The sequence below is a fragment of the Labeo rohita genome, chromosome 16 (genome assembly GCF_022985175.1).
Source record: "Labeo rohita strain BAU-BD-2019 chromosome 16, IGBB_LRoh.1.0, whole genome shotgun sequence".
Classification (NCBI taxonomy): domain Eukaryota; kingdom Metazoa; phylum Chordata; class Actinopteri; order Cypriniformes; family Cyprinidae; genus Labeo; species Labeo rohita.
This window is the reverse complement of record NC_066884.1, coordinates 33,375,581-33,400,759: the sequence shown is the minus strand read 5'-3', so window position 1 is coordinate 33,400,759 and position 25,179 is coordinate 33,375,581. Positions and strand designations below refer to the sequence as shown.

The 25,179-nt window shown below is 37.0% G+C and overlaps 1 protein-coding gene across 1 annotated transcript in view; it reads left to right on the top strand.

Annotated features, from left to right (window-relative positions):
• Positions 1-19,482, top strand: part of foxo6a (forkhead box O6 a) — a 31,558-nt gene extending 12,076 nt beyond the window's left edge. The window contains exon 2 of the mRNA XM_051130534.1: positions 17,773-19,482. Coding sequence (XP_050986491.1) covers positions 17,773-19,182 — 1,410 coding nt within the window. The 3' untranslated portion in view covers positions 19,183-19,482. The remainder of the gene's footprint in view (positions 1-17,772) is intronic.
• Positions 19,483-25,179: the final 5,697 nt, after the last annotated feature.

Below are 25,179 nucleotides of genomic sequence, written 5' to 3'. Positions count from 1 at the left end.
TGTGACCTGTGACCAAAAAACAAGCTACAAAATTTTTTTTAGGTCACACAGTTGGTTTAATTTGAGGTACAGGCTAAAATTTAGGTGGGTCATTCTATAATTAGGGGTACATTTAGAATTTGACAATGTGAAGAAAAAAGCTTTCCTGTATGCCAAAACCCCAAGCATGGCCTTACATAGCTGTTTTGAAACAATCTATACTGTATAAAGTGCTATATAAATAAAGGTGATCTGTAGGAATATGTGCATAAAATATCGTCTATGTTTGTTACTGTCCACCTTGTTACCTTTACTGGGTAACACAGTTGACAGGTAACTTAGCTGACATTTTTAGAGTTTTGGGTCTATACTCAACATGAAGGCCTAGAACTACTGAGCATATGGTATGTTTAGAAATATATTTTCATAACCAAAACATAAGTTTTAGTTAAATTGTCTTGCATATATTGTTACATTTTCAGCAATAATACTTGTGTAACACTGTTGACAGTCAATTAATCCACTCTTGACACAGGTTTGCTAGTTTAACCAATGTTAGGGGAAAGAGAGAGAACAGAACTGTAAGTGTTTCATCCATGTGCTTCTAAAGGAAATCTCATCATCATCATCATCATGCTGTGCAAATTACGCGAGAATGGGACATACCATTCCTTTTTGAGGGGGGGTTTCTAGTGGGTAACTTAGTTGACAATGGATTATTGGACACAAATAAACACAAATAAGCACACACCAAAATGTCTTGATAACCTAATCTAAGTGAAGGCAAAACTATGAAATTAATTTATATTTGAGGTAATTTTCATGCTTAAATGCAGAGTAGAATGAGCAACTTTACAAAATCGGACAGCTGAATACCAGGGTTGTATGTGATATGAACATCATTTTTGAACAAAAGATATGGCTTTTTTAACATGTAGTAGTGTGATTGGGAAAAATATAATTGTGTACTAGAAAATTAAGTATCAGGGCTATATATTGATGAAAGTATATAAAAAAATATACTTCACAGACATGAGATGTACCCACAATTATAGAATGACCCAGGTCTTATTCATGTTAAACCTAGTCTGCTTCTGCAGCTTTCAACAAACAAAGAAAGTTTTGCCACTTTGGAATGACATTAGTGTGCATAAATAGTTGAGTAAAAGTGTTTTTGCTTTTGGGTAAACTATTTTTTTTAAACAATAATTCTCATACCTGCATATGAGTCACACATCCTAAACCTAGCCTTTCTTCTGAGAGATATTCACTGTCATTCGCCCAAGTCATTCAACTTGGTACTCATTAGTGATTCACTCTCTTTCTCTCACCACAGAGTCTGTCTAGGGTTTACTTCTTGAGTAAGTGTCTGTGTGGTGCTTGTGCTCTTATTGTTGGCTCGGTTGACAATATGACAGTTGCTGCTTCACTGTGGCAGTCAACTTACATTAAAGGTCAGAGTTTGTGGCCAGGGGGCCTTACCCTTTTTTCTTTTTCTTTTTTTTTTTTTTTTTTTTTTGAGAGAAAGAGAGACAGGGGGAAAAGATGGAGAAGAACACAATTCCCATGCCACTTTTTACTAGATGCAATTTGTTTGTTCTATGACATCCAGAATGTTTCAGTTATGCATAATAAATAAGTAAATAAAATTAAATAAATAAATAAAATACAGGGTTCAATGGCTTATTCTCTACAACACTGCTGTTTGCTGTCTTCCTTTTTTTTTTTTTTTAATCGGTTGACTCCACTTGTTTTAATTCCTGGTGAAATATTCAATTAGTTATCAACAAAGCTCTCTCTGTTTTGTTGTAGATCACTAGGTGAAATATTTTCGGGATGTAATTTCAGGATGTACAAACAAAATTCTGGCCATTAAGCTCCTGATTGCGCAGCAAGTTTTGTTGTAGATCACTAGGCTGTTATGCTGCCTTTGAAGCCTTTCGGGATGTACAGTTTCAGGATGTACCTTTAAACACAAATTCTGGCCATTAAGTCGTTGCCTGATTGCGCAGCAAGGCTAAAAAGTCAACATAAGCTTTCAGACACAGTCAGGGAATTAAAACACATGCTCTGTGTGTGAATGAATCTTTAAAGAACCTAAGTTAAAAAAGAAATATAAAAGGATTTCAATAATGGCATGTGCTAAAATAATGTAGAATCTTCACATTAAAGACCTCACAAAATAATCTGCTAGTTTCAGTTACACTGGCTGGCAATTTTCAGGGAGTCAGGATTCACAGGATATATCAATCCTTTGGGAAGTAAAGTTAGCAGATTAGCAAAAATAACTTTTCTAAATTAAAATAATCAATGTATTTACCTAATTTCATGCCGGTTTATGCTGTAACATCAAATTTCACTTTGCTTTTCTAGAGACTCCAGAAGGTCACAACCTGCCTCAACATTCTTTTAAACGCACACTACCAAAATCTCCTCCAGACATGTATCAGCCATTCATGCTCGATCTTATTAGAGCTTTTACTGCAGACACTGGACTCAGCAGTCTGAGCTGAAATGCACATTAATATTTCAGCATCCGTGTCCAGGATCTCAGAGATGAATTTGTTTCTCCTCTCCATCTCTGAAAGCGCCTGCCCTTACTCTCTACTCCCTCTTATTCAACCTCTCTCTGGTGCACGTTTACTCTAACTCAAAGCGACTTAATTGGAGTTTTTTTCTTCTTCTTTTTTTGTTTCGGGAAATAGCTAGCAGTTGGTGAGGGGGATGGACATCTGTAATTAACCAGCTTTCCTACCACTAACATCAGGAGTGCGGCATGTTGTTTCTTCTTCTCAGTTTTCATCTATGTTCTCTTGATATTTATTTTCTAATAAAAATTTAAAATGTTAGATGAAATCACAATTCAGAGGCACATTTAGTAGGAGAGTGCAGTATGACCAAAATCGAATGTCACAATTTTAATAATTGTATTTCGTGATAACTATTATTTTTGTTTTTGCCACTCTATATCTTAGCCTAACTTATAAAGACTTTATAAGCTGTACAATAAAAGGCTACAGTTTGTTTGCTTTGTTTTATATTAATTAGTCCATTAGCATCCATAACATATCGGGCTGCAGTGGTCATGATGAAGCCTTTACGCTGAGTGATTATTTAGCAGTTAAGTCAACCTAGTTGATTATGAATAACTGTACCAGAAAATTTCTACCAGGTGACACATTTCTATCACAGAATGATTCTGTCCCTAATGTAAATATTCAAGGGTCGACGAAGACTGTTCCCTGAACTATACCTTAGGAGGTTTCTTAAGATACCTTCTTATGTGTGACATTACCAGGTACTCAAAAATGATTTATTCACTCTATGCAGGATCTGCTTCAGTGTGTGAGAAAGCAGTGTTCTTTATAAAATAAATGTTGATTTTAAAAAAGACACTGCGCTACTTCCTGTTAGAACACAGCGAATTTGTGTGAAACTTTTGCTTTCGCTTTGCAACATACATCACGTCACGAAAGAAAAATAAGAGATATATACCCTGAGCACCTCCCAGTGGTCATCACATAAAATACAAGGTGAAACAAGCCTTCATGAAACCTTGCTTAATCATTTAACAACTTTTAACAAATAAAAAAAAATCATGGTAAGAGTGCTTTCCAACAAGAAGCACTTCAGAAATAGTTGAAATTGCATTTATCAGGGATCTTAGAAAAATAACCCAGCTTGCAAACTAAATACCCTGAACATTTTATATAATTTCAAGCCAGCAACCTCATGCCCAAACATGTGTATCATTATGGCAGTATACATTTATTGGTTTTTAAAAGGGTAATTTATATTATCATAATATATTATCCATAGTGTCTTCATTTAATCCTCAACTAGGGTTGATTGCCCAGCATCACATTATTGGTGTAAATCTCTAAATTCTGTTGTTGGATGAGCTACTCAATATAAAAGTGCAACATGCAAAATAAATAATCAACAGCTACTATAGCAGAGAAGAGAGAGAGAGAGAGAGAGAGCCACCAGCAGCTGAATTTCAGGGCTGAGTAGGTACAGTAGCTCTGTCGAGAAAAATTCGGGCCAACAAGATCTAAATCGGACCAACAAGATCTCATGGCATTTTTTTTTTTTTTTTGCTTCTGACATGGTTGACTGAAGTTTTAGTACATATATTCACTATGGCTCCCAACCCGTGCTGTATTTGATTTTGCACAGCCAGGCCCTGTATTGCTGCCATAGTTGGACCAAACTCTCCACCACAGTCATTCCCTTTAAATAGACTCCTAAGCCTTTACTGCCTAATGGTTTGCCAGGTGAGGTGCCCTCAGATAATATAGCCTAATAAAAAAGCTAACGGCCATCAGTGTAATGTAATGACCTTTTTTTTCCATTAAAACACTTCGGTTAAAATAATTCAACACTGGCCATATTACACATTAAGAATTATATTCGTATAGACTGAGATGTAAAGAACTGTGAACTGTCAAATGTAATAAGGTACTGTATAGCTAAGAGTGGTCCAGATCAACCTTAGGAAAGTATAACTTAGCCAATAGAAGGTAAACTCAACTAAGAACATTTCGGGAAACATGTATTAATGATTAGGTACAGCCTAAGGTATAACTTAAGAATGACGTAGCTTTAAGAAGTCTTCGGAAATTGCAGCCCAGTATATTTGTATATATTTGTAACAGAAAACAGACTCAAGTGTGAGCAAGAGTCTGAATAAAAGATACAAAGGTACAAATCAGACTACAACATGGTGAGAGAGTAAGGAAACTTATACTACTGACTGTGTATGTGTGATAAATATGATAGATTTTGAGAAATGACAAATATTTTTTGCTTTCATATCTGTCTACATAGTCAGCCTGCAAGGGCATTGTCTTAGAGGACAAAGAATAAAATAAAACTTACAAGATCAAATAATCTGTAAAGGACTCAATAATATCCAACAGCAACACATCAGTGGATAAAGTTTTAGAGGGAGTCCTTTATTATAGTCCTTAACAATTTTTGAAGCAATGAAAAATAATTATTTAAAAATGACTCTATAATGCTACTATAATTCTACTAAAATATATACTATAATGTTGTGGAAAAATTCATTTCAGTAATTCAACTCAAATTGTGAAACTTGTGTATTAAATAAATTCAATGCACACAGACTGAAGTAGTTTAAGGCTTTGGCTCTTTTAATTGTGATCATTTTGGCTTTCACTTTGGAATTCACTATCTCAACAAATTACAATATGGTGACATGCCAATCAGCTAATCAACTCAAAACACCTGCAAAGGTTTTCTGAGCCTTCAAAATGGTCTCTCAGTTTGGTTCACTAGGCTACAGAATCACTGCTGATCTGACAGTTGTCCAGAAGACAATCATTGACACCCTTCACAAGGAGGGTAAGCCACAAACATTCATTGCCAAAGAAGCTGGCTGTTCACAGAGTGCTGTATCCAAGCATGTTAACAGAAAGTTGAGTGGAAAGAAAAAGTGTGGAAGAAAAAGATGCACAACCAACCGAGAGAACCGCAGCCTTGAGTTTTGGTGAACTTCACAAGGAATGGACTGAGACTGGGGTCAAGGCATCAAGAGCCACTACACACAGACATGTCAAGGAATTTGGCTACAGTTGTCGTACTCCTCTTGTTAAGCCACTCCTGAACCACAGACAACATCAGAGGCGTCTTACCTGGGCTAAGGAGAAGAAGAAATGGACTGCTGCCCAGTGGTCCAGAGTCCTCTTTGATGAGAGTCAGATGAGAGCAAGTTTTGTATTTCATTTGGAAACCAAGGTCCTAGAGTCTGGAGGAAGGGTGGAGAAGCTTATAGCCAAAGTTGTTTGAAATCTAGTGTTAAGTTTCCACAGTCTGTGATGATTTGGGGTGCAATGTCATCTGCTGGTGTTGGTCCACTGTGGTTTTTGAAAACCAAATTCACTGCACCCGTTTACCAATAAATTTTAGACCATTTTAGACAATCTGCTGACCAGCTTTTTAAAGATGCTGATTTCATTTTCCAGCAGGATTTGGCACCTGTCCACATCGCCAAAAGCACCAAAAGTTGGTTAAATGACCATGGTGTTAATGTGCTTGACTGGCCAGCAAACTCACCAGACCTGAACCCCATAGGGAATCTATGGGGTATTGTTAAGAGGAAAATGACAAAATAAGAGACCAAAAATGCAGATGAGCTGAAGGCCACTGTCAAAGAAACCTGGTCTTCCATAACACCTCAGCAGCGCCACAGACTGATCACCTCCATGCCACACCGAATTGAGGCAGTAATTAAAGCAAAAGGAGCCCCTACCAAGTATTGAGTACATATACAGTAAATGAACATACATTCCAGAAGGCCAACAGTTCACTAAAAATGTTTTTTATTGGTCTTATAAAGTATTCTAATTTGTTGAGATAGTGAATTGTGGGTTTTTGTTAAATGTGAGCCAAAATCATCACAATTAAAGAAACCAAAGACTTAAATTACTTCAGTCTGTGTGCATTGAATTTATTTAATACACGAGTTTCACCATTTGAGTTGAATTACTGAAATAAATGAACTTTTCCACGACATTATAATTTATTGAGATGCACATTTCAAAAGGCCACCAAACGTGTGAGTGAATGTTTTGGAATGCACTTCATAGACAGCAGCTCCATAACAAACAAAAAAGCATTACTGTTTAAATATTCATGTTTTGGATTTAGCATGTTTCCTAATCTAACATTATGATTCTCATAGCATAAAACTACAGGGGTGCATGCAAATAATGTTGCTGTCTACCATCATGGCCGCGCCTTAAAATAGTCTGGAATCGTTTAGGTCAGAAGCTCATTAGTTTAGAGCTAGTGTTATGCTCACAAATGAATCATTGATTGCTTTACTGCAACACATTTCATCTAGCCCATGTTTTAGCCTGTTGTAATCCCTAACATGCTAGTTAACCCCTTTGAAATAAATCCCAAAATCATTCCTTTCTCAGCTATTAGTCAAGTCAAGCAACCTGCATCTTTTGCTTTCTCCCATCATGCATGAGTGAATCCCCCCAGCCCCTCCCCCCAAAACTCACCCATGTCACTTCCACGGGGATGGGAAACTGGTTGGGAGAAAAAGAAAAGGCTGCTATGGCAACAAGAACCCTCCCTTTCCCATGGGTCTCCTTAGCAACTGGTCGCTTAGTAGTATAGCTCCAAGTGTGCCCAGTGTGCCAAGCTTGCATATGTGTGCGGGTTATTACTCTGCATAGCGTGACTGGGGCATGGCATACAGCCTGAATGTGGCCTTTAAAGTGTCTGAGCTTGATTTATTTATGGGAGCTGTCAATGTCCACATGGACAGGGGGACCCTCATTTTTCATTTCCACTTTTGAAGTAGGTGAATGTATTAACTGTGTTACTTTCCATAAATTCAGTATTATATGCTGAATTCCTTATTCTTCAATGCTTCCTAGAAGTATTCATAAAGATTGTTCATACATTAAATGTTATTTTTTATGTTGATATTGTCTGTTTTTGTTGGTACTGTACTTTTCAGTGTCTTTCCAAACATAGAAAAATGTACAAGTGTACAATATCCAAGAGTTTCCCATTTACATACAGAAGAGTGCACATCATGTTGATAATTCTCCATTTTCCATGCTAAACACAAACCTCGCATATTTGCTTTTATATAATTAAATAGTTAATTATGTCCATTAAATTGTGATTAGATGTGCAATGACCTTTACACTAAAGGAAATAAGATTCTTATTGCTGTGAATAAGATTATGCAAATATGAAAAGAACTGCCTGCATTTGTCTTACACTGTCAGAAATAAAGTTACAAAAGCTAGTACACCGTATTTACCCCAGGGGGGTGCATATTGGTACCTCAAAGGTACATACTAGCAGCTAACAGTTACTCTTCATTAACTGAAGCTTCACTACACTAAAGCTACAGCCCTGAGAAATGCAGCAAGCTAAGCTACAGCAACATGGCAAAAGTAGTTTACTACATCTAAGCTATTAAATATTATTTTTGTATTGAACCAACATCAAATCCAAGTCAGTGTTCTCTCAGTGATCAATAAAATTGAAATCTCCTATTGGTAATTGGTATTGTGGCTTTATTGTAAACAGATACATTTATATAAATGGTAACACTTCACAATAAGGTTCATTAGTTAACATTAGTTAACATGAACTAAGAACAATACTTATGCAGCATTTATTAATGTTAATTTCAACACTTACTAATGCATTATTAAAATCAAAATTTGTGTTCGATAACATTAGTGAATGCACTGTGAACTAACATGAACTACCAATGAACAAATGTATTTTCATTACCTAACATCAACAAAGATTAATAAATACTGTAATGTACTGTTCATTGTATAAGCTCATGTTAGTTAATACATTAGCAAACATTAATGAAATCTTATTGTATAGTGTTACCATACAGATATATATGCATACAGATAACTTGGACTATGTTTATTTGCATCGTTGCGTGTGTCATTATATTATTGACATTTCACCAAAATCAAGGTCAAGTATGAAGATTTTGACCAGCTAATGTTTTTTTCTGTCATTAACGCCACATCAAATGGAGCTGCTACTAGTACAGCATCGCATTTACATTTTCATGAACTTGCAGGTTATACAGGTTTCTGTCGCTGTGTGGGCGCTCAGTTTTTTTTTTTTTTATTTGGCCAAAGTATCATCTTATAAAAGATTCAGCGCTTTACACAAGCTATTTTACTGTGAGTTGACAACAAATGCTAGATTAAGATACTCTTCGCCGCTCCTCAAATACAAAAAGACATTAGCCATTAAAAATGTTTCTTGAGTAAAGAAAATGCTGTACTTATTCAATCAACAGTTCTTTATTTACCTTCAGACTGCAAACAAACTGCAATGCTCCAAACTGCGCGCCACACTTCATTCACAAGAGAGGCAGAGGTGGGAGGAATAATGAGGTTTGACTGACAATTTGAGGAGCCAATGGAGTTACTAGGTTTAGTGGCGGCGGCGTCATTTTTTCTGATCCAGGAACAGTGATCCTCAGAAGTTATATTTCCAATTTGAGCTTGAGATTCAGAATGCAGGAACAAAAAGAAAAGCTGATCCACTACCACCATGCTACTCAGAAATATAGTTATTTCACAATTTGAGCTTGTCTGAGATTCAGACATCTTTTGCTTTTTTTCTGAGATAATGAGATATCCTGTATATGGATGAACATCCTGAACATGACTATGACGTATTGTATTTTGAGACAATTTTGGTGGACTGTGGACAGGGGGATCCCAGGTCGCACCCATAAGGCTGAGCCAAACTGGCACAGGATTCTGTTTTTTTTCCGATCTCCTGTCTGCTTCTCAGATGCTCGGCTAATCTGGTGGCACTATTTATAACTACCTAACCCACGCTGACTAGCACCCACACCCACAGCTCCTGCGGGAAACACAGCCTGCTCATGGCAATTAACACACAGCAAGCCAAGAATCACCCACCATTTCCATTACCCCTTCAGCAGACACTGGAATGAGCACATTTCTCTTCTAGGGCTGTTAATATTATTATGGTTCCATGCAATTCAGAAAAAAAGATTTTAAACGGTTTGTATTATGTGGCTGTTTGGTGTGCAACTAGTGCTAAATCTTAACCACACTTTTTTATTAGTGCCTTAGGGACACTGTATAATTTTTATAGCCTTATTATAATAGGCTACATAAAGTATCTCAGGATTATGTTCCTGTGGCCAGCAATTCATTTAAAAACACTTTAAACATTAAAATCGAAGTGCATCTTAATTTCTTGAGAAGATATAAATAATTAATTATTTATTATTGATTTATCATTTAATAATCTCATAATTATTTGAAGATCCATACTACTTCATGAAATTATTGTCATGAATTATTGTATTGCATTTATTTATATTAAACTGTATATCCAGTTTTATTTAAAGAGCAGGTCATATGGTATTTTAAAGTGTCCTAATATTCTGTTGGAGTGCCCTACAACAGGTTTAAATGCATCTAAGGCAGTGGTTCTCAGTTCCAGTCCTGGGGGTTTCCTGCTCTGGACATTTTGCATTTCTCCCTTATTTAACACACCTGACTGAGATCATCAGCTCATTAGTTCAGCTCATGGATCTCTCTCCTAATGAGCTGATGATCTCAATCAGTTGTATTAAAATGCAAAGAAATGCAAACTATGCAGAGCAGGGGGCCACCAGGACCAGGATTGAGAACAACTGATCTAAGGTCAGAAAACATTGTAATTTTCTCGGAATATACATTTAATATTAGAATCATTTTTCAATGATTTCGAAACAGTTAATTCAAAGTATTTCTGAACTCAAGGTCTGTAAACCCCTCCCTTCAATAGCCTACGCTGCTCTGATTGGTCAGCTGGCCAAGTCTGTTGCGATTGGTCTTTCCATATACAATTTGTGTCGGAAATGAAACGTCCATTACCATAATTAATTTTTTGCTCCAGAGGGTTACAAAGATGCTATAAGGTTAAGAAAATGGCATCGATATTACAACTTGATCAGGATGTTTCTTAGTGGCAAGTTTAAACTTTGTATGTGGTATGAATTGTATTGCTATGGTATCGTGGGGAAAAAACTAATTTTAACCACTGATTCTTCACATTATCATCTATCGGCAAACTTGCTTTCACTGTGCAGCATATTCTCAACATGATGTAAACACACTAACTAGCGGAAGTGTTTGTGGGCATGTCAGACTGTTTGTATTTCGCGGGCATGCAGGGATTATGCAAATGTGTTACCCAATGACGTATATTGGTAACAGGCAGAAGATTCGAAAATATGATGACTCGTTAAAGCGGTTCAAAGTTGACACTCTGAGTGTTTGAGTGCATACTATTTACATTGAAGGATAGCTACATTACAAACTGCAAAAAATATATTTTTTGAAAACAATATGACCTGCTCTTTAAATCTCACATAAACTGTCAAGGTTTAATGAGAATGTCACAGAAATCTGTCAAGAATGTACATCCTTGTTTTCTTTTGCTAATTACATTGTTTGGAAATTAGCGCTGAAAAGGCGTGGATGCGGTTATTTCTGCGACTTACCTTTCCCTTCCAATCAGTAAATTTATGGGAGGAGATTATTTTTGTGCTTGTCAATTCGATGATATGTGCACCATTATTTAACGTCCAAAAAAAGCATGTCTTAAAGAACAACTCCACTTCCAGAACAAGAATTTACAAATAGTTTACTCACCCCCTTGTCATCTGAGATGTTCATGTCTTTCTTTCTTCAGTCATAAAGAAATTATGTTTTTTGAGGAAAACATTTTAGCATTTTTCTTCATATAATGGACTGGTATGCTGCCCCGATTTTGAACTTTCAAAATGCAGTTTAAATACGGCTTCAAACGATCCCAAATGCAGTTGTAAATGATCCCAGCCGAGGAAGAAGGGTCTTATCTAGCGAAACGATCAGTTATTTTTATTTTAAAAAATACGATTTATATACTTTTTAATGCCAAACGCTCACCTTGTCTTACTCTGCTTGGTTGTTTTTGTTCCAGTTCATGACAGTTAGGGTATGTTAAAAAAACCCCAACTCATGTTCTCCCTGAACTTCAAAATCATTCTATATCACTGTTTTACCTTTTTTGTTAAGGGTGTTTGATCTTCTTTGCATGTTCACTTTGCAAAGACTGGGTCAGAACTTCTGCAGCGATGTAGGATGATTTTGAAATGATTTTTGAAGTTGAGGGAGAAAATACGGTTGGAGTATTTCGACATACCCTAACTGTCTTGAGTCAGAATACACAGAGTTCATGGAGAGAAAGGCAAGACGAGTGTTTGAGAAGAAAAATAATTTAAATTGTATTTTTTAAATGAAAATAACTGACTGTTTCGCTGGATAAGACCCTTCTTCCTCGGCTGGGATCATTTACAACTGCATTTGGGATCGTTTGAAGTCACATATACCATATCAGTCCATTATATGGAGAAAAATGCTGAAAGAAAGAAAGACATGAACATCTTGGATGACAAGGGGGTGAGTACATTATATGTGAATCTTTGTTTTGGAAGTGGACTTCTCCTTTAAAGGGTCATGAAACCCCCCTGTTTCAACACTGGTTAGTTCTCACCACAGTTTTAAAAAATGCTGCAAAAGTGGGTGTGGTGCGCTGCGGAGCGGAGGGGGAGGAGGGGAGAGAGTCATCTTCGGATTCAGACGGTTCAGACAGTTTCATTTCCCTCCCATTGAGATAACAACACAAGTAAATGCACAGCCATTTGCACTCTGTATTGAAAACATACGAATGCGCCGTTGCACCTCTATTAACTTTTAGCTTATTTATTAGCTTATTTTGTGACGTTTATAATCTTTTTGATGGGTTGCGTCAAGGAGTTGTAAAAATCGCTATTACACTCACTTTATGAATGAAGCGCGTTTGTGCCGAACTCTTACAAAGCAAGCAAAAACAAACTCTCTCCTTTGATCCATGAACGTTTCTCTCAGTTAATATATGCAATCTCACAGCCTGAAGTGTCTGTCATAGCAAATCAACACACGCTGTCATGAATAATTAGGCAAAACATCTTCTCATAGGATAAGAACACACAGCCATAATTATGAGACACCAACGCGTCATCGAAGTACTATAGTTCGTTACCACGTCACAAACTGTGACATCAACACAATGTAGATTTTAAACCCGGAAAATGAAAATAGCACAAAAAAGCTCAAAATTAACCAGTTTTCTCCAACAATTAAAATTAACAGATGCTAACATTGTCATCTATGATGTGCAACACAAATACCTCTGCTAAAATTAGTCCGGGTTTCATGACCCTTTAAAGCAGGCGGTGATTTGCGCTGCTCTTGGTAGATTGCGCTGGTCATTATGGAATTGAGATTGCTCTGTGTTCTTTAATGTGCACCTTGTCAGTAAATCACCCACAACATTTTCCCTTCTCATCACCGCTTTTATGGAATTGTGGTTTACCACTTGTTTAGTAAATTTGGCCTTAAAAATATTTATATACCAATTATTTTTATTAATAGTCTAGAAATGGGTTTTATCTGACCTTTTTTAATCACGACTGGAAAAAGGTTTTAGAAGCCCAATGGATGTGACGTTGTTTAGAGCCTACGTTTAGCTCTTGTACATCTGGCAACTGTAATTAAGCTTTAAAATTAATTATCATGATGCACATATCTTGTAAGAATCTTTTTCTTTTTCAAACTTTTTTTGGAAAACGAGAGTGATCCTACACACCAACCAGGTAGCCCACAAAACTACTTTACATTAGTGCAGCACTCTGTGATTTAGAAGGCTAGTGTGCAGGTCAGTGAAGATTGGCAGCATCAAGGGATCAGCATAATGAACATGCAGGCTGGGTGTGGCTGGAGCAAACAGATGGGTGACAAATGGTGTCAGGATGGTAGAGTCTCATGGTGGTGCTTGTAAGTATCTGGACCTCACCCCTGGGACACATTCCCTAGAGCAAAGAGAGGAGGAGCAGAGAGATTCATCAGCAATTATGCACAAACAAGACTGGGGAAATAAGCTCCAACTGTCCTATAGCAATCTACTTAACACAGTAAGAAAGGGAGGAAATCCAAAGATTTTAGCTTTCTCAATGGGAAACAGCTCTCTCATCCTCACAACAAATCTTTTGTAGTATGAGTGGTGCATTAACAGCACCCATCTCTTAGTTAAAGGAGAAGTCCACTTCCAGAACAAAAATGTACTAATGTACTTACCCCCTTGTCATCCAAGATGTTCATGTTTTTCTTTCTTCAGTCATAAAGAAATTATGTTTTTTGAGGGAAACATTTCAGCATTTTTCTTCATATAATGGACTGATATGGTGCCCCGATTTTGAACTTCCAAAATGCAGTTTAAATGCGGCTTCAGACCATCCCAAATGCGGTTGTAAAATATCCCAGCCGAGAAAGAAGCGTGTTGTCTAGTGAAATGATCTGTTATTCTCATAAAAATAATAAAAATGTTATACTTTTTAATGGCAAACACTCGTCTTGTCTCACTCTGCCTGGACTGTTTTTTCTGGGGTTCAGTTAGAGTATGTCAAAAAACTCCATCATATTTTCTCCTTCAACTTCAAAAATAATTTCAAATTCATCCTACATCACTGCAGAAGTACCGGCCCAGTCTTTGCAAAGTGAGCATGCAAAAAAGTTAAAACAGCGATATAAGACGATTTTGAAGTTGAGGGAGAACATGAGAAGGGAATTTTTCAACATACCCTAACTGTCATGACCCGGAAAAGAACAGTCCAGGCAGAGTAAGACAAGACTAGCGTTTGACATTAAAAAGTATAAAAATTGTATTATTTTTATGAAAATAACCAATCGTTTCGCTATATAAGACCCTTCTTCCTCAGCTGGGATCGCATTTGGAACCGTTTGAAGCTGCATTTAGACTGTGTTTTGGAAGTTCAAATTCGGGGCACCATAGTATTCCATTATATGGAGAAAAATCCTGAAATGTTCACCTCAAAAAACATAATTTGAAGAAAGAAAGACATGAACATCTTGGATGACAAGGGGTGAGTACATTATCTGTCAATTTTTGTTCTGGAAATGGACTTCTCCTTTAAAGTTGTCCAAATTAAGTTCTTAGCAATATATATTACTAATCAAAAATTAAGTTTTGATATATTTATCAATTTATTATATTTAGTTTTGATACATGATCTTTACATTATATCCTAATGAATTTTGGTATAAAAGTAATATAAAAATAATTTTGACCCATAAAATGTATTGTTGGCTATTGTTACAAATAAACCCGTGCTCCTTACGACTGGTTTTGTGGTCCAGGGTCACATATGTTTATGTGTAGAAAAATTTTAGTTCTTTAGCACTGAGATTCTGTGGTTTACTTTCTCTGAAAAAAGTTACCCTGGTTTTTAGAGCTAAAAGTTTAGGTTACTGTACATCGATATGAGGATATGTTGCTCTTGTAAAGCATTGGGGAAGGAGACTGAGTAAGTTCTGAAATGTAACATATTTCTTTACAAAAGAGGAAGTATTTCGTTCATTTGTGCTCTCAGGGCGTACCATGAGTCTGTGGTTAATTAAAAGTCCCTGGAAGTGTTCTAGTTGAGCTGCAGAAAGTGGAAATGTTGACTTTACAGCCTTTGACACAGCCTCTCTTCTCTTGTCTAACAGGAGCAGACACAGTGTCAATGCCAGTTAGCTCTCCCAGCAGTTCTTCTCTACTGGACAGAAAAATGGTGGGGTGGGAGAAAGTATACAAGACATAAAATGCCTTAGAGAGACACTGCATGATATCTTACCTCTGGGCTGCTCCCATGTTGTCTAAATGAACATTCAAGATATCCCATTATTGAATGATCTGTTAACCACCATTAATTATCTAACGCATAATCAAAGTCATTGTCAGAGTAATACACTTCTAATAAGTACAATCTTTGCCTTGGCAGTGAGTTATTCACCCAATTTAGTAAATAAGGATTAGCCTTGAATTATGTGTAATACCCAGGAGAATTATTTGCAATATCAGATAGTTATGGCAGTTATTTTCAGTTTCTAGAGGTGTAATGCACATAATGAACATCTGAAAATTGCCCTGTTTTACGGAAGCTCAATAATAAGGTTCCCTGTTTGTCTGTCCAAAACCACCACAGACAACTTTTTTCCTTCTTTTCTTTTTTCTTTTCTTTTATTCTTCATGTTTCCATGGCTACTCTCCTTGTATTGTTACCTTAGGAAACCTTTTGTGTCAGATCATGCACCTCAATGAGACCTAATTCTTTACTTAAAATAACCAGTGTTATATTTGTAATTTATTTATTTATTTTAAATATTTTGTTTTAAAATTATTAAATTATATATATTTATTATTTTGGCATTTCTATCACAATTTCACAAACCACCTGCAGGTCTATTGTGAATGGTTCAGAGGCCCCTGGGAGGCTCAGATTTATTGACTTTACAATGGCCTTTCTAGTATCGCCTTTTTTTCTTTTCCTTTAAAACAAATGTCACAGTTTGTTCTTACTCTGTTAGACAAGCTTGGCTTTTAAAAATGTTGATTTTTATGCCATTAGTAGATTAATTAGCCTAAATAGTGTAAACACTGTGGCATCGCTTTGTGCTTTTGAGTGACTCATCAGATAATATTGGTTCAATGAATTACATAAATTTGAGATGGGACTATTTGTTTATCTGACTAAGATGAAAGATGAAAGATGGAGAGAATGTTTGAAAACCTGTTTGAACCTGTTTAGGAAAACTCTCTTCTTCTCTCCCAATTTGGCTTGGTGCTGCACAAAACTGCACAAAATGACACACTTTACCTTAAAATGAGTCAGTATATTCAGTAAGACCTATTAAGAGTACTTAAGAATATAAGCTTTCCACTAAACATTTCTAATGCTTGATTGACGCTGAGTCTGAGAAGTGTATTAGGCCTTATCTATCTGATTTGACCCTGGAGGTAAAAAGAAAGCAATGAATGAATATTTGAATGAATATTTGAGATGAAGAGATGTAAGGGTGGAAGAGATTTCCTCTCTCAGGCTGGAAAGAGCCCAAAGCTTTGAGCCAGAGATTAGTTAACATCTACCCTATTACAGCACACACTGCACATTTATATGGCTAGCTTGTAATTTGTTGTCTACTTTCTATGTATTTATTAGAGATATACTTAATTATACTGATAAATATACAGAAAAGTCATAGTATATTTGGCCTATACTGGAAATTATACTATACTCTTACTATACTGTTAATTTTTTATTTATTTATTTTGCACACAAATTGGTTTCTTTGAGGATGTACTCAAGCACATGCTATACATACAAGGTTACTTAGAATACATGAATGAAACAGAACCTGCTAATATGAATCATAAAAATCATAATATGTAAGTTTTTTTTTTTTTTAATTTAAATATCCAAAAACCACTAGAACAGTGTTATATATTTTGTTGACTTATGTACTTACATTATCCCAAATGTTTCCAAGAGTGTTTAAATCCAGATAAATAAGCAATTTTAACTAGTGTAACAGACCGTGTCCTTGCATCGCCTGCCAATAATGTCATCCACCCTCGATTTTCCGGTTTTATTTTGTAGAAAACATGGAAACCCCAAAAGCCCCTTTAATATGCTATGCATTTTATCAGACAGGTGATGAATGCACAGAGTAGCATTATAACAAAACTTTCAACACACTCAAATGTATTAAGTATGATAAAACGGAACCGGAAGGAGCTGAAACACTCGACTGTGGCATAATAAAAGCTCCACTGCTTTCGAGACATGTATCGCGCTCGTCCTTTATTAGCAATCGCTCCAGTGTCCTTGCTTCACCTCCGTGACTTTCAGTCCCAGCCTGCTTTATACTACAGTGACCTTAAGTCTTTAATACATTAGCTCATCCATGAACATGATTTATGCCCAAGTCCCAATGGATTGCATCGGCTATGGGGATAAAGACAACAACTCTCGTGATTCCACACACAATCACGGCGTCATCAAACTATGCCTTTGGTTCTTTGTTTGTTTTGAATATGCGCCCTCTAGCTGCAAAAACGTACATATCGTGCCTGTAATTCCCAGTATAAAAATGAATACCTAGCTGTTAAGCATCTAAAAGAATACTTAAAACACTTTTGATTTGATTCCTGTGTTCCTGTGTTGATTCTATCCTACTGCTTAAAGAATAAAATTGTTCAGCTACTGCAATACTGGTTCAAACGTGTCTGGATTTTTAAAGCTAATAATGCATAGGAAAACTTTTGGTTGGGTTTTTTGTTGTAACTATGTTGTTCTTTTTTTAATTCCAGAACTCCATTCGACACAACTTGTCCCTGCACACACGTTTCATCCGTGTGCAGAATGAAGGAACTGGCAAGAGTTCCTGGTGGATGCTGAATCCTGATGGAGGGAAGCCGGGGAAATCTCCCCGCCGTAGAGCTGTCTCAGTGGAAAATGGCGCCAAGCACTTAAAGAGCAAAGGGCGAGTGAACCGTAAGAAAATGGCTGTGAAAACAGAGCAGAGTACTGAGACATTGTTGGGGTTCTGTGGCTCTCCAGAGCATTGCAGTCCCAGTAGGAAATCTGGAACAGTTGGAGTGGTGGTTAAGGAGGAGTTTGATACCTGGACAGATCTCCATTCACTTGGCAGCTCTTCAGCTTCAACTCTTAGTGGTCGTCTATCACCCATACTAGCCGAGGGGGAATTGGGTGAAGCCGAAGCGGAGAGGATATCCTGTTCGGCATCTCCACGCCTGTACCCCAGTCCCTCCAGTGCCCACTCACCTGCTTCCCACTGTCCTGCAGATCTCAGAGCCACAATTAGCTGCCAGCAGCACCAATCCCCATGTCACAAACAGCCTCCATACCACTACACCAGTGACATGAAGAGCCAGGTCTCCAGCTGCGAGACAGTTTATGGCCAGCCAGATGTCGGCATGCTTCAGCACCATTCCTCCATGCAGACTATTGAGGAGAACACCAGTAGTATGCAGGCCTACAAGGGCACAAGCACTCTCCAGAGTTTGCTGACCATAGGACCCCAGTTCCTTGTCAAGGACATGATACTTGGAAAAGAGAATAGGGTCCACTCAATGATGGTTTCTCAAGGTAATTGTGCAGGATCCAGAGATCTGCATCACAGTGAGAAACCATTTCACAGTCACAACATCATTCAAAGCTTAAGCCAAGACCATCAGCCTGCATCTGTCCACTCTCAGCCTAGTGATGGACACATGCAGTCGTACATACATAAAGCCCCTTACCTATATAGTCCTCCAGTCAACACACATCTTCCAGCATCCACCACGCTTCCCCCAAACCCTGCAGGCCTGCAGGGCATCTCACAGGACACCTGCCACCTTGCTACAGCTCCATACCCACAACGCCATCCCTACATTTACACAGATCCACATCAGCACAGTATGGCATATGGACTGTACCGCCAACCTCAGGGGACGGGAACGGGGACAGGTTACCACAACTACCACCACTCCCATCAGCTCTACCCACATGAGCGGCTGCCACCAGACCTGGATATGGATGTATTCTACAGTAGCCTGGATTGTGACATGGAGTCTATACTCTTACATGACATTATGGACTCGGCAGAAGAGATTGATTTCAATTTTGATTCCTCACTAGCACAGGGAATGGGCATGGGATTTGGATTTACAGGCACACAGCAGAGCCACAGCAAACAGAGCTGGGTCCCCGGATAAATGCTACAGGATCATTAAAGAATTTTTTCTTAAGACATAACTACCTACATGCCAGCCAGCAGTGGGGTCCCAACACTCCACCACAATTCAGGGTGAATACACTGTGCTGACACTGAAATCAAATCGATCAAAATCTCTCTTTTGAAAACCGACTTTGAATTTATGTTGTCTGTTTATAACTGCTTGTATGTCCATGTTATATGTTGTGTGTCCATGTATTGAAAACTGCTTTGTCCCTTACAGTTTCTCTTTGTTCCATTTGCTGTGAGTGAAAGTCCTTTAGTCCCAATGACTGAACCATGATGACAATCTAAGCTATGTTACCCAGCATTGTTTTGATCTTCAGTTAACTATTCTTGTGCACTTTAACTACATCAAACAAATCCATGTTTGTTATTTTGCCCTCAGAAAGGAGAAATGCTTGGGCTCAAAGGTAGCAAATACCTGGAAAGACACTCTAGCAGACCAGACCAGAAACATAGCGAACTTCTGAGCTCATAGAAGTAACATATGTGAACCTGGACCACAAAACCAGTCATAAGGGTACATTTTTTGAAATTGAGATTTATACATCATCTGAAAACTGAATAAATAAGCTTCCATTGATGCATAGTTTGTTAGGATACAACTATTTGAAAATCTGGAATCTGAGGGTGCAAAAATATCAAAAAATTGAGAAAATCACCTTTAAAGTTGTCCAAATAAAGTTCTTAGCAATGCTTATTACTAATCAAAAATTAAGTTTTAATATATTTATGGTAGGAAATTTACAAAATATCTTAATGGAACTTGATACTTAATATCCTAATGATTTTTGGCATTAAAGAAAAGTCAATAATTTTGACCCATACAATTTTTTTGGCTATTGCTGCAAATATACCCACACTCCTTAAGACTGGGTTTGTGGTCCAGAGTCACATAATGTTACTTTTAATTTCTTCAACTTAGCGACCACATGGGATATTAAAGGTTAAATACTAAATTTCTGGCTAAAAAAATTATTTTGCTGATCTGAGGGTTTGCATTCCAACTATTCCTTATGGGTGCTACATACTGCCATGTGTTTGCGGAGTTTTAGTGATTACTGATTCTCGTTCTTTGTCCCAAACTTGTCTCGTGTCCTCTTGAGTAAAGCAGGTGGAAAATCAGTGGGGTCTGCACTTATGTCTAAAGGTCAGTTTTATTTAATTACATACTTTCATTACTTATCTAACTCCATCTCCCCATGTCTAAACACCATTCTCCACTGAGGTGTTGTGGCAGCAGGAACTTTTTAGTTTATTTAATTTTTTAGTTAATTTGATTTTTATCTGTTGGCCAGTTTAACTTCTTGTGATTTACACCCACAAGCACAGACCATATTCTGTTGCTCCAGCTCACTGCATCACAAAATTATAAAATGAATCTCTTCTATGATGTTCCTAAATTACTGGTATGCTGTTATAGACAAATGATAAATGACAACAGTCTATGAAACTGATGTATCAGAGAGACTCTTTCTGGTTCTTTCTGTCTGTGTCCTGATACTTTATGTTGCTTTCTGTGTTTGAAATAGAATCATTGTTTTGTCACTGTATTCTGACTCTTATTTTGTACAAACAATATATTGAGAATATTGTATTACAGTTTTTAAGATTTTAAAAGATGTTTATTGATTTCATTGCTTATTTCTTTTTTAAGAGAATGTTTTCATCCGTTGACCGCTAAATAAATGATAAGATAATGCTGTTACATGGCTGAATGAGTTTGGTATTCTCTTTACTTTGCAATAATAATTCAGGGCTTTGAGATGCTCAGATAATTTTATATGTATGTCAGTATGTGTGATCATTCAGTAGGGTATGTAAAACCGACATGCACCACTCAAAGAATTAAAATCATAGAAAGAATAACTAAATACAGTACAAGCACATTAGCTCTGTGTGTACAAGATTGTAGACACATATGATTAGGAAGCTGGTGTTACTGTAAATAGGTTATTTTCATATGGTTAACAAAATGGATGGAATAGAATGTGATGTGAAAGGGAGTAGATGAGGTAGTTTGTGTGTGTGTGTGAGAGAGAGAGAGAGAGAGAGAGAGAGAAAAAGAAAGAAAGAAAGAGAGAGAGATGCAGCTGATGGGGGTGGGGTGGTGAGCATCTAATAAGGCTTGTTATCTCCTCTGAAGCTGGAGTTTGGTCACAGCTGTCATACTCCCGTCTGAGGAAATCACAGAGGGAGTGTGTCTCTCAGTACAGCCATATTGTCTTCTCACTAGGGAACTTTAGTCCCTCCCTTTTTGCCAGAGACTTGTGCTTTTAATTGACTCAATGCTGTCAGTCCCTCACTAGCAAGAAGAGGAAGACTCAGATATGTAGGAAAATGGGACAAGCTGAGAGACATATATGAAGAAGTTTGTTTATTTATCCTGTTAGCTTACTTAATGAGCCAACATCCTACACTTTTGTATGATTTTACAGTGTACTACCACATCTGCAGTGCACAACTTAGTATAAAGGAGAATGGTGTTGGGTCTTAAGCTTTTATGCTTATTATGCATTGTAAGTTAAATTAATTAGTTAAAATACAAGTTAAACCAAAAATTTTCTATGCATTTGCACCCTCATGTAGTTCCAGGGTTTTTTTTTAGAAAATGGTTTGAAGAACGTTCACACTGTTCTTCTTCATTCAGTGGAATGGATATCACAAAAGTAGTCCATAAAATGGTATTCACTGAAAATATTCCACTCTGCCATAACTCTAAACCTCACTTGCATCTCCGGTACTGTAAATGAGAACCAATTGTCTTTGGTTTAATTGTGAGTTAAATTTCAGGCTGTTTCTCACACAAATCAAAGTCCACCCACTGTATGAATTTAAAGCATTAGCAAATGATGATAATGATTATTTTCATTATTGAGTTATTTAAATCAAAAGAGAGATTTAAACACTGAGGAGAACAGCAACACAGAACAAAGAAGGTATGTGTGCTTTTAGTATGTATGAGGAATAGTGTCCTTTTATCCAGACAGCAGTCTAATGTTACTTACTGTTATTACCCAGAATCAACAGCTCCCTAGAGATAGAAAAAGTGAGACAGAGTGAGAGGGCAATTCCTATGATTCAGTGTAGAAACTACTATACAACGCTTCACGGTTCCTGCTGACAAGTACAAGTAACAAGCGAAATCTACTGAAGTGGCTTGCTGTCTACTGTCTACATAGGCATGTTTGGTCACCACTGACTTCCCAATGCATTGAGACATTATTTTATAAGTGAATTTACAATTACTGTTTTATGGAAATCAATGAAAGCCTACATTTGGGGACATGGGGACATTTTGTTGGTCCTTATGAGGAAAACAGTTTAGAAAATCATACAGAAGGAAATTTTTGAAATTACTATATTTTTTTATTTAAAAATGCATAAAGTTTTGTGTGAGGGGTAGGTTTAGGGTAAGGGGATAAGTATTCAACAATTTTCCCATTCATTAAAAAAATAATAATAATAATTTTGGATTAAGCTGCTCTAGTCATTGCATCAGTTGCAGCTTCTGATAAAATAATGTTCAGTAAAACTGCCACTGCTACTAAGAAATGTTATTATAGCCTTTGTTACACTACTGGTCAGATGCCACAGATTAATTGGAAGTCACAATTCCCCTGTCTCAAACTTTTTTCTTTTTTTCTTTTTTTTTTTTTTAGAATAGACTCGTAAAATATTTTAAGATGTTCCTCAAAAAAGTTCCTATTCATGGATGCTTTTCTAACTGTGTTAAAGTGCCCCTATTATGGATTATGAAAGGTTCATAATTTGGTTTTGGGAGTCCTCAACAACAGCCTGATATGCATGCAAGGTCAAAAAACACTTTTATTGTCTTTTTTATTATTATTTTCATCTTATTTGCTCAATGACTCCCAAACGATTTGCTCAGCGATTCATTTTTCCCCTCATTTGCATGCAGTGCATGTTGGAAATGGAACGCCCATCACCATTACATTAAACACCCAAAAAGCCATGGTATATGCGTTAGCCCAAAACAAATGTATTGATAAAGCACTGCAGTTTGTACACCAACGTATTGCTCTATTCTTTATCAGAACTCCAAGCAATAACAACAACAAACATTCACTATTCATCAACCCATTTCTAGACAATTGCGAGCAAACAGATATTGCTGTTAGCCAGTTATCTAGAGACCTACAAGCTGCGCAGAGCAAACACAACATGCACAACTAAATACGTATTTTGCATGCTATAGAGTACATGAGAGCAACTATTTTTAAAGAATTACTCCACTTTCAAAATAAAAATTTCCTGATAATTTACACACCCCCATGTCATCCAAGATATTTCTTTCTTCAGTCGAAGAAATTAAGGTTTTTGAAGAAAACATTCCAAGATTTTTCTCCATATAGTGGACTTCAAAGGTTAAAAATGCAGCCTCAAAGGGTTCTTAATGATTCCAGCCGAGGAATAAGGGTCTTATCTAGCAAAATGATCAGTCATTTTCTTTAAAATATTAATATTTATACACTTTTTAACCACAAATGCTGTTCTTGTCTACCTCTGCGATCCGCACATGTACTCTGTGCACTCAGGTTCAAGACACTTAGGGTATGTCAAAAAACTCCCATCTCATTTTGTCCTCCAACTTTAAAATCATCCTACATTGTTATTTTACCTTTTTTTTAATAAAGGGTGTTTGACCCTCCTTGCACGATCACTTTGTAAACACTGGGTTGGTACCTCTGGATCAAAGTAGGACCATTTTGAAAAGATAAGAAAATAAGATGGGAGTTTTTCGACATACCCTAACTGGATTCACCCCAAGTGTGTCACACAAGTGAAGCCAGAACGTTTCGACTGCCACTATAGGCCATAAACCCTGCCCTCTCCATGTAATTTAATGGGACGTGAGACACACTATATACATAAATTACACTTCAAATTTTTTTTGTCATTTTATCTAGTTTTTATCACGCTAATGTAAGTTCAAGTGTTCATTTTTTAAATAAGTTTGGTTTTAGTTAGTTATGCAATGCTATAAAAACGGGAGTGTGACATGATTGACAGCTGAGATTGACAGCTTCTCTGAGTGACCTGAGGCACCAACAGACATTTTCGGGAGGAGATTGGAGTTATATTTACCTTATTTTAACACAAGCGTCTTGTATGGCAATCAGCAGACAAGAATTGGAGCAGTCAGGCAAATTAGGGGTGTGTGTATGCAATCGACTCTGCATGTGTGTGGGTGGGATGCAGCTTCACTTCGCTTGCTACTGCACAGACTCGAGTCCTGAGTTCACTACTGTGCAGACTCTGGTCCCAAATCAGTGCAATATGTCCGCTGCCTATTGGGACATTGGCGGCTTCACTTTTCTTCAATGGAAGAGAGTGAAGGTGCATCATCCATCTTTTTTTTTACAGTCTATGATTTACTCTCCACTTGAATCCGCTACAGTGTTTGAGGGAGGGGGGGTTCAAGTTTTCCTGGGTCTGAATGCGCAACAAGTGGGCTGGCAATATGCTAATGTTTCATGTTGACGTCAATATGAAACAGCTTGGAATTCGTTTTAAAAACGACTCGTTTAAATGACTTGGAATTGACTCTTTCTTTGGAGAGGCAATAACTGTGTGTTACACACTGCATGAAAGGTAATTCCATAATAGGGGCACTTTAAGAAACCTTATTTCCTAGAAGTCCATACCTAATTTATAATTTTTTCCTCCCCTGTGTAGATGGTCTTTGTGGTCGAAGGTGATGTGATATGGTACTGTTTAATTTACTACAACTACAGTTGTAGTCCAGATTGTTAAGACATAAGGCATGTCCAGATTTTTTTTTTCTTCATATTTTACATTTTTGTCTCTGTTTACATATACTGTGTTTATGGCGGTACCTAGTAATGGTAATACCATGGTACTGACATATGTAATGGTACTGAATGAGTACAATAATTATATACAATAATTATGCACAATTGGTCCTTTTTGGTTGGTCTTCACATTCTTT